Source organism: Rhamphochromis longiceps, linkage group LG19 (assembly GCF_057381845.1).
Source record: "Rhamphochromis longiceps isolate RC_006_pf linkage group LG19, R_longiceps_female_GT1.1, whole genome shotgun sequence".
Lineage (NCBI taxonomy): Eukaryota > Metazoa > Chordata > Actinopteri > Cichliformes > Cichlidae > Rhamphochromis > Rhamphochromis longiceps.
In genome coordinates this window covers 7665243-7675755 of record NC_140575.1, presented here as the reverse complement: position 1 = coordinate 7675755, position 10513 = coordinate 7665243, and the positions used below count along the sequence as shown (strand labels likewise).

Below are 10513 nucleotides of genomic sequence, written 5' to 3'. Positions count from 1 at the left end.
GTGCATGTCTTCACTGATTATTTATGGCTATCGTTTACAGCATGTGAATTATAAGAATAAAAGCAAAAGTTTCTCTGTACATTTTTTCTGTCACATTTTTATCGTGACAATTTCATATAGAGAAACATACAGAGAAACTTTTGTTTGAATTTTGTTTTAATTGATTTGATTTTTTGCTAAGAGCCTTAAAAATGCCCAATTCGAGGTAAAGTGTGAGAAAACGTCAATAATAAATCTATCAGCTGTCCTCCCTTTTTCCCGCCCCTCTCTTCATTGGCTCTCTACACCGACGTTCCACGCTAACGGGGCTGCGATTGGTCCGCTGGGCTGGCCGTCAAAGAGAGCTCCGGCTTTGGGCAGAGAGACGCACGCTGCTTCTAGTCCCTGCTGCTCAGTGCATCGAGCGGCGGAGGGAATTGGAGTTTGTGCGTCTTGTTGTGAGTCCGTGGACCAAACAGCAGCAGCACCAGTGCGCTTTTCCTCCTCCAGAGCCGCGGGCATCCCGGGGAGGAGCAGCAGCCGTGCATGTATTGGATAGAAGGAGGAAGAGGATTCTGCTTTTTTGCCTCATTCATTATTATTTTTTGACTCATTGAGACATCCATATTTTCGCTTTTCCCTAATGGTAACCAACACCGAGCAGCCGGAGACATGTGGACTAATCTGGGGAAACTGCAGCGCTTCTTCCTCTTAGTGTGTCTTCTCCTGACGCTGCGGGCTGAGGTGAGAACTTTATATCTTTCAGCTCCGAGGCAAATGATGATTTTGTTGCTCTGAAGTTCTGATTATTATTATTATTAATGCTGTTGTTGGGGGTTTGTTGTGTGTGGTTGCTTGTTTTTTTTTTGGGGGGGGGGGGGGGGGGGGGGTTCTTGTGGGGGGCTCGGAATAAATTCCATTCTTAATTGAATTGCCTCCTGAATCACGTGTTCTGGAATTTCGGGAGACAAATTAGATTTGCCAAAATTCTCTGCTGTGTCATAATTGCGCGTGTAACAGCAGACATCCGCAAATTTGTTCTCATCCAGGCGCCGAATGACTGCCATCCGCACCGAGTGCGTTAATGCGCGCCCGCTCTTGAAAGTTTGGTTACTCTAAGAAAAAAAAGATCGTTAAGTGTCTTCACATGTTAGCAGTGCACCCTCACCTGCACAGAGAATCCCTCTACTGCTGTTATCAGCAGCAAGCGCCTCTAAATCTTTTAATGGTTTGCTTGTCTTTTCACTTTAGGTGATTTTGACTTTTAACTCAGACTGGATGGGTTTTCAAGGTGGATGTGTTTGTAAAGCAGGACTGCAGACTGATCTGCAGAGTGAGCTAAACTGGGAATGCTAGGTCCCGAAGCTGAAACGTGCCAAAAATGTACAGTAGCGTCTGTGCAGAGTGACTGCGCTGCAAACACATGAGCCCAGGTCGTGTTTTCTCCCCACATCCACTTGTTTCCACCTGGAATGTCCGCGTGCAGTTTTGTGGAGAGCTTTCACTGAATCAGTGACATTTCTCGTAAGGGCGGCGATGGTTATTTAACCGAGGGTCATGCAACACTTTGTATACCTGCATGAATCACTGATAGAAACAATAAACTGACTAAATGTAAGGTTTAAATTACTATTATTATTATTTTAATTACCTGTTACAGAGAGATGCTGCTACCATCTTAGGCATTTTTTTTCACACTGCCTTGTTCTCCTCAGGTGTCTCGGGCCACCGGTTACTTCGAGCTGCAGTTGATTTCGGTGGAAAACCCCAAAGGTCTGCTAAACAACGGCGATTGTTGCGACGACGAGAAGAGCGCGGCGGAAGGCCACTGCGGCGAGGACGAGTGTGACACCTACTTAAGAGTGTGCTTAAAGGAATACCAAACGGAGGTCACGACTAATGGACCGTGCACCTACGGCACGGAAACTACACAGGTTATCGGTGGGAATACTTTTCAGTTCAAAGGCGGACAGAAAACGGGACAGAACCGGAACAACGATGTCGGGAAGATCAAGATTCCCTTCCAGTTCGCGTGGCCGGTAAGTGGACCTTGTTTGATGGAAATTTGCCACGTTTATGTGATAATTGCGCTTTTTAAATTTTTGTTTTGTTTTGGGTTTTTTTGCTGTAACATTCCGATTTCTCTTAAAAGAACGCGTAAAACACTATGTTCGTTGAAATGGCCATTTAGGACGCGCAGGTGGACGCAAGTTTACTAATATGTCATTTTATTTGCCAAAAATAAAATATAAATGTAAAATTGGATGCTGTCACGTATTGAGGCTAAACCCTGGCTCACGCAAAGTGCAGCGCGCATCAGTTTGGCACAGTTCTCTGCAACAAGTCGCTCCTTGTCTGAATCTCTGCTTGCCACTCATTCTATCCGAAGTTTTGGCAACTTTTGGACTCTTCACATCATCAGTGATTCAGTCAAGTCACGGGGTAGATCACGCTCTTCTCTGGGAACTTTGCAGGAAATGTCCGCGTGCTTCTGATAAAGCCAAAACCACCTGGTGAGCGCAGGACGCAAGACTTTACGCATAGTGGTGGAGTGGTGTCTCAGTTCGATGAGATACCAAACAAGCTGCTGTTTGTGTGGCTTGTGTGTTTAAATGAAAGGAAAGGGGGGGGGGGGGGGGGGGGGGGGGGGGGGGTTATGTAAGGATTTTCAGTGCTGATTAAGAAGTGGCAGGTAACTTATTATCTAATCCAAACAGAATGGAGAGCCAATCAAAACCTGCCCCTGCTCCTTATTTGGAGGCACAGCGTGGGAAAGTGGATCAGAGCTGGCAATCAGAGTTTTGTTAAAAAAAACAAAACACTGCTGTTACACCCACAGATCTGCATCAGGGAGGTTTACTGTTTGAAATGATGTTTTGGTGGAGTTTACAGGTTTTGTTCCCACAAAACAGCTGAGTGAGCTGTCCAAACAAGAGTCATCAGTCACTGTGAGACAATCTGGAGAAGAGGATCAAGGTTAAAATTGATCACCAGAGCATGAAGGCAGGGATAATCACACGATATTAAGGGAGGTGATTAGTCCAGTAATCAATTAGCCAAGGAAGGGAAAGTGATAAATCTTTTAATGATTGAGCAAACATTTATTTACATTCCCAATTCCTAACTATTTTATGATTTAGCACAGTTAGAAAAACTAATAAATAAACACTCAAAACAAATGCACAAAAAACGGTTGACTTCTTAGTGGAAACACTGGTAGATTCCTTTACTCAAAAAAAATCACTTTATAACATTTTTTTGCATTTTATTTTGTTAAAAATATCTCAGGTCTGACCCATGAAGTCATGGATAAATGATGATAGAGGGGCGTGATAGGGTGCTGGGATGTCCTGTGGCAGAGGACTTCTCTGGGTTCCCAGGTGTGCATCAGACTTATTCCACTGGGAAATGGGATCTGTAGTCTGTGTTTGATTTGAACTTTCTTTGGTTGTTCTGAGGAGTTTTTGAGGTGTGGCCCGGTGCACTGTCCTACAGGATGGAGCTGCTTTTCGGTGGGTGGCATCCACACAAGACCCAAGATTTTCCAGCAGAACATTTCATTGTAACAAAACGGTCAGCGGTAGAGCTGGGCGATAGAACGATAACGATATGTATCGCGATATAACTTTTACTCGATAGAGAAATTAAACTATCGCGATAGACCTCGCCGCTCTTGTCCTCTTAAAAAAAAAAAAAAAAAAAAAAAGGTCAGCCAATCCAAATTAAGTAGTGCAGAGCCGAACCAATCACAGCCGCAGCGTCACGTCGCGTGACTTGTTACGTACAGCACAAGTGCCAAGCCGCACGTGTGTTTGTTTGGGAAGCAGCCAGCGGGTAATGGAGGAAATGAGTGTGCCGACTAGAAAAATCAACTGAGCGTGACCGAAGAGAAAACAGATGATGGTTCCAATGCCGGAGAGATTGTCGAACGGAAGAGCCAAAGAAGTTCCGTAGTGTGAAGGTATTTCGGCTATTTCAAGTCTGACAAAAAACAGAGTAGCGTGCACTGTAAATTGTGCCGAAAGCAAGTCTGGAAATACAATAAACTGGTGCATGCGTCACACTGTGCACCACGTTATTGTTTCGGTGAAATGAATTTCTACAAGACTGTTACTGTTAATTCTACTCTCTGCAGTGTTTAAATGCTTACATATACACACAGTTACTGTCCCTCCACACATACGACTCGGTTCTGCTTCTATGCCCCAGCTTTGTTTACTTTTTCCCACCGAGGCTTCTAGACTTCTGATTGGCCAACATTTCTGCACGGTTAGGAATCTAGCGCCACCTGCTGCTTTGGCATGTTCATAGCAGCGTTTTCCTTCATTTCTACCTTTATGTGTGGACGGGATTATTTTTTAAAAAGAAAACGGAAAATCTCCGTTTTCAAAAATACCCGTGTACGTGTGGACGTAGCCTCAGTCTCTGAATGGAAGCGCTAATTCGTCATTCGGCTTTTGTCAGACTAAAGTAACTGTTAAAACTGTTTGAAAAGCTCAGCTATACAACAAGGAGAGATTGAGAATTTCCTTTTAGTTCTCAGTTTATTTGATATTGACAAAAGTTAGTCAGTTTTGTCTGTTCTTCTGTAAAACAAACTAAGATTTATTTTTAGAATTAATATTTTGTTTCTAAGTGGAATTGACAATTTAGTCTGTTTCGTTTGTTCTATTTTGAAACTTAAACGCTTTAGCGGCTGCCTTTTGTGTAGTTTGCAATATTTGCCTTTATCTATCTGAAAAAGTCTCATGTTCCTTAAGTACATCTACCCTGTTGAACTTATTATGAGAAATAAATATTTAAATCAAAACAAGCTGCTGATTATTTCACATTTTACTTGTGAGCAACGGCACATTTAAATCTTACAAATATAGTTATTTGGCTTATATCGTGATAGATATCGTTATCGACTGAAATGAAAAAAACATATCGTGATATGAAAAAATCTCATATCGCCCAGCTCTAGTCAGCGGTATCCGTTTCATCTGTCAGCAGATTACTGTTGCAGTTTTTCAGTGTACAACGGTGTACCTAATCTTTTTGATTTTTAAAAGATTTACGTTAATACATAGCTTTGAACTTTTAGGATCATGTGGTGGGTGTTTGGTAGAATTCAAAAATAATATTTTGCAAGAAAAAATAAAAACATGAAATTACTTTTATGAATGACTGTGTGTGTGTGTGTGGGGGGGGGGGGGGGGGGGGATGAGTCCCCATGCATCTGTTCATGTCAAAATGTACATATCGGGTTCTTTGTGTGCTTGGGTTGGCAGCAAGACCTTCCCATTCATCACTCCCCATGGTCAGCTGTCAGCAGAGGGGAAGATGGAAGTAGTAAGTTGGGGCCTTGCAGGCAGATTCGGTTACCACTAAGTTGTGTGTGACACAGGCGGTGGATATCAGTGTCACCTTCTACTCAAACAAGTGAACATCCTCCGGTCAATCGGGGCTGGGGGATGCCTTTACCTCGCCGCCTCTCAGGTTCATGCTCTACCCATTATTGGGTCATTGTTTCACTCGTCATGTGTGGGGTTGCTGTTTTCTGCTATCTGACAGACAGCAGATAGAGGTGTGTGTGTGTGTGTGTGTGTGTGTGTGTGTGTGTGTGTGTGTGTGTTGTGTGTGTGAGAGAGCAGCATAAAGAAGGAGGGTATCAGCATTCAGCAGCTTCTTCTGATGAGGATGTCAAAGTCGCAGCAGTTGAAGGCTTGTAAAACAAATAGTTAGAAATAAATAGCATTTCACATTTTAAAGCAGTGCTCCATAAAGTTAACAGTGTTGAGTGAGCTGGTTTTATATGTACAGCGTCATCATGTTGATTATTTGGGAGTAACTGATTAATCATGTAATGTAAGATAATTGAAAAAAAAAGAAAGAAAAGATGCCTGGAATCAAAAATGATGTCTTTGAGTGTCTTCTTTCTACCCGGCAACACTGTAAAATCCACAGACAGACATCATTTAAAATAATAATCAGGAGAGAAAAGCAGCTAAAAAGAAAAAGAGAGGCCATTGCATGTAACCGTTTGTGATATCCCAGATAATACCGACTCTAAGCAACTGTTTCTTTCAGCTTGAAAGTTATAAATATTCAGATTCCTGGTTAAAGACAGTTACAGCACGTGCACCACAACTTCAGTCATCTCAAACCTCCAGATCAGGAACACCTGAATGATTACTGTGTAAACTTTGGCCTTGTTTCCCAAATCTTGTCGGACACTTAGAAGTGATGGAAATGACTCAACCGGTGAGGAGAATAAACTAAATGATTATAGCAAAATGCTATGAATAAAATAGACATGACAGTCAACACAAAAGGGTTCAGACAGTCTTTATAGTGCATGTTTGAGGTTTGGTAACACAATAGTGAACTCAGAGGAGAGAAACAAAGTATTGATCCGATACCAATACCAGGGTTGGTATTGATATTGGTAAACCTTTTTGCAGCATCAATTTCATGGAACTACTGTCCTACCTTCTTCAGTCAGTTTTTGCAAAGTGATGAAAACTCTATTTCTAAAACATATTAATGTAGTTATGTAGCCTTTTCTCACCTGGGATTAGTTTTATTTTCGAGGAAAACTCTGTTTAAGATCCCAAATATGTGTCGTATGCGTGTAAAATTTGTTGTCAAAAGGATGAACACATGTATGAGGCTGTGGCCTGTAGCCTGTGGTGCTGCTATAGTAGACTCCATTGGCTGACCTCTGTATCTGGGCCACTGGTCCTGACATAAATTAGCTGCAAAAAAAGGACATTGTTCTGCCCTCTCTTCCTTTGCCAATCATTTCTCCTTCATTTTAACCCCTCTGGCTTTTGGGGCCTTCAATGACATGTTCTTTCATTAGAGAAGAGAGGGGGGGAGGGATTGGTCGATAGAATGAAGGAAGTAGTGATGATGGGGCAAAGGGAGGTAGAAGGGAAGAATGGGCCCCCTTTCAAAATTCTGAGGTTTTGCCACAAGGGAGGTGTATTTTTAGGATGCGGTCTTTTAAGATGTTGCTTTCTTTTAGTTGTTTTTTTTTTATAGTGACTGAAGCAAAAACAAACATTTACTTCTTCTCTTATTCCTTCTCTGCCGCTCCACTCGTACCCAAACCTTCCTCCGGCCCTCCATCTCCTTCTCCCTCTCTCCTTATGGGGGTATTTTTAGAGCTGCTGTCCTTCTCTCACCCCTCTGTGAGTAAATCAGGGATCTAGGGTGAGTACTCCTTCAGTTTCATAGCCCGCTTTTTTTCCCCCCCTCCTGCCTGCCCCATCTTTTGCCAGAATACCCCCTCCCCGCCCTCAGCCTGGTGGAGCTAAGGGACAGAGGTGGAACAGCTGTTGTTCAGAGACCTCCTGCTCCCCCTCCTCCTCCTCGGATAAATGTTTTAGCGAATTGCATTAGGAAAGCAGGCTATGATTACAGCACACGTCGTGTAAGATCACGTCTCTCGGAGGAGTATCAGTGAGCAATCACAAAGTGTAATGTTGGATGACAGCGAGTTGCTGCCTTCCTTGGTTGTGTCCTCGATGCTGCCACTGCCAGCGGTAGGCTCGTTTGGCTCATTTGCCGAGTGCGTCCTTGGCGCAGTCTCTGTCTCTTCCATCAGGGAGCTCTTTCCTGTTTGCTGATACTTTTATGGTTGATTAGGTTTGGGTATTGGTTAGGAGGATGTGAAGCCCAAAGGGACAGAGGTGTAGGGTTGGTCTGGTTAGGGAAGCTGAATGAAAAGACACATGATGCAAAAGCACATGAAGCTGACTACCTGGTGTTACAGGTGGGCAGTGTGGTCACAAAGCCAGAATTCTGGTGTCAGCTTACTGAAGTATTCTCCTTGCATTTCACGTTAACACAGTTTACAGGAGAGAAGGAATTTAGAAAGCTAGTGTCTGCTTTTTAAATAAAGTTTGATTGTATTTCTGAGTGATCATCATACGTATATAATTTTTAAAGAATATGGAGGTACATCTATGTTGAATGTAAGGATTATGCAGTTGTTTAGTTTGGCGCAGGCTGACGTAAATGACTGGTTTTTGGTGGAGAGAGTGTTTTGAAACTACACAGGAACTACAAAAAAGATGAAGTATTTAGAGTTAAGACTGGTTGCTCATTTCCTGGATTAAAATGCTTTTGAACAACATCCTGCAAAATTAGTTACTTGCATGCAACAGTTTGAACCAGCTTTATTGGCTGTGTCCACCAGAGTGCTAGTAAGCAGTTTTAGAAAGCAAGCTTTTAGTCATGGATGCAGATTTCAGAAAACGCAGCCGCTCACAAAATAGAAATGATAGTCTGCGGTCTCCAGCCTGCTGCTTCTCTTAGTTTGTGTTTAATAAGCCTAAAAGCCTGCAGCGTGATCATGGTGAGGCTCTGTTACGTGATGTTAACTGCACTCACAGTGGATCTGCTCATCTTTCCCACGCTGGTTTGATGTCAGATGACCTGTTTCTGGTCAGAGGCATGGAAATGTGTTGTTAGCTGCTCTGCCTGGTCAGCTGATTGATGCACATGCTGTGGATGGATTTGATTTTATGTGTGACTTGTGTGTCTGCGGGGGCGGGTTTGTGTTTCTGCACTTATTAGGCTGTGGTGATATAAATGGGTTTACATCATTAATTCAAACTTTTTAAAGTAAATACAATTTTTTTTTTAGCTTGCTACTTTCTAAAGCAAAACGTGAATAGAATTTAGTCACGATAAAACTACACAGAATGCTTTACATGGTTTGTAATTGACATTTCACATCATAAATAACACAGCAGGTTAATACTATTGCATTACAGTGTCGTATGTCTTTCTCCCTTCATCCTTGACCGGTTGCAGCAGATGGCCACTCCCTCTCTTAGCCTGGTTCTGCCAGAGATTTTCTTCCTGTTAAAATGCACTTTTTCCTTCCCACTGTCACCATGTGCTTGCTCAAAGGGGGTTGTTTGATTGTTGAGGTTTTGTCTGCATTAGTATAGCTTACAATATAAAGTGCCTTGATGCATTGAGGTGACTGATGTTGTGATTTGGTGCTCGGTCACACGGTCATATAAGTGACTTTCCAGCATTCTAATTGTGTTAAATTCATAACGTGTGTGTTTTGGTGAGGCAGACATGAAGTAGTATATGGATTATGAACACTGAGGTGAGCAGGGGTGATTAAAAACAACATGTTAGAGGCATATACACACAGAGCAGCTTAATTTCCCACTCGACTCTCCAGTTTTGCTGACAGGGCTAATAGAGCGCAGTTAGATGTGGGTACAGGGAGAGACATTATGATGGGATGAAGAGGACATAAGGCGGGATGGAAAAGAGAAAGCGATTTTGTGTGATGGCCAAACCTTCCTTTGTTCCACTATTTATTTACCTCCCAAAATCTCCCATCAATCCCATGTTTATTTTATCCATCTCCCTCTTTCTCTCACAGGGTACCTACCAGGAGAACACCCTCCAACTACATATTGTGTTAGTTAAAAGGTTTTTGGCTTTGGTTAGTTTGTTTTGTTTTCAGGGTTCAGCGTTCACCTGAGGTTTGCTTTTTCTTTGTCCAAAAACAGACTGGGAAAGGATCATTGCATTATTTTATTTTTGTATTTGGCTCATTTAGGTTCATGCTGTGAACCAGCTGATGAACTAAAATGACACGGAGAGAAGTTTTGGAATTCTTTCATGCACAAGGTCAGCAATTCAACAAGCATAATCAAATCTTAATCCTCATCTTATAAGGATTTTTTTTTTAGTTGTTTGCAGGATTTTGTAGTTTATACTTACACTAGAGTGACACACTTGTTGGTAGATCTTCTTTTTTAGAGTTTACTCCAGTAAAGAGCACATGAAGTAGGAGTTAGACTTCCTGACACGACTGTCATTCTTTTTGTGGAAAAATGAAGCGAACGAAAGGAATAAACACACTAGAGTTCAAGTAAACCACTGCAAAGATATACAGCATGAACAAACCCTGACCTTACCCTTACTCGTCATTCGGCTGAAGTAATAAAACTGGAGAGAAACTCATAGAAATGGGCCTTTACACATCTTACTACAAGTCCCTCTTCGTCCTCTGTATCCCCCTGAAACGTGGATACTGTGCAGCCTGTTGTAACTGGCCTCTCCAGAGGGATTGGGTGAAGGTTCAGCAGGGTTTCTCAACTCATGTGGGACCCAAATCTCTGCCAATAATCTCTATTGCCCAACCTCCCCTTCATGGAGAAACCCGTGAAATACTCTCTGAAGCGCTATAATGTAACTAAACTTAATCTACCTTTCTCCTTTTCCATGTAAAGGATCAAAGTGTAAGGTTGTCATGTCTGATATTAGTCATTTAAAGCTGATCAAACAAAGCAAATGTTATTAACCCGGTATGCTTATAAGATTAACAGACATTTAAATGTGTTGTGTTTAACTTAAAGTCCCAGATCGAATCTATAAAAAGTGCCTGTGATGTCTTTGTCTTACATTGTAAGGCAACTTAAAACTGACGTTGTAAAGAAATGTGACATTTCTACTCCTATTGTACTTTATCAGACGTAGCTGGGCGTTAGAAGGTTACACCAAAGTTTTA

At 42.2% G+C, this 10513-nt stretch overlaps 1 protein-coding gene across 2 annotated transcripts in view; it reads left to right on the top strand.

Moving 5' to 3' along the window:
• The first annotated feature begins 382 nt into the window (after nucleotides 1-382).
• The window catches only part of LOC146646108 (protein jagged-2-like), a 51759-nt gene continuing 41628 nt past the window's right edge, over nucleotides 383-10513 (top strand). For both annotated transcript variants that reach the window (XM_085392476.1, XM_085392475.1), the window contains exons 1-2: nucleotides 383-723; nucleotides 1695-2018. In XM_085392476.1, the coding sequence (XP_085248602.1) occupies nucleotides 652-723; nucleotides 1695-2018 (396 nt within the window). In that variant the 5' untranslated portion in view covers nucleotides 383-651. The remainder of the gene's footprint in view (nucleotides 724-1694; nucleotides 2019-10513) is intronic.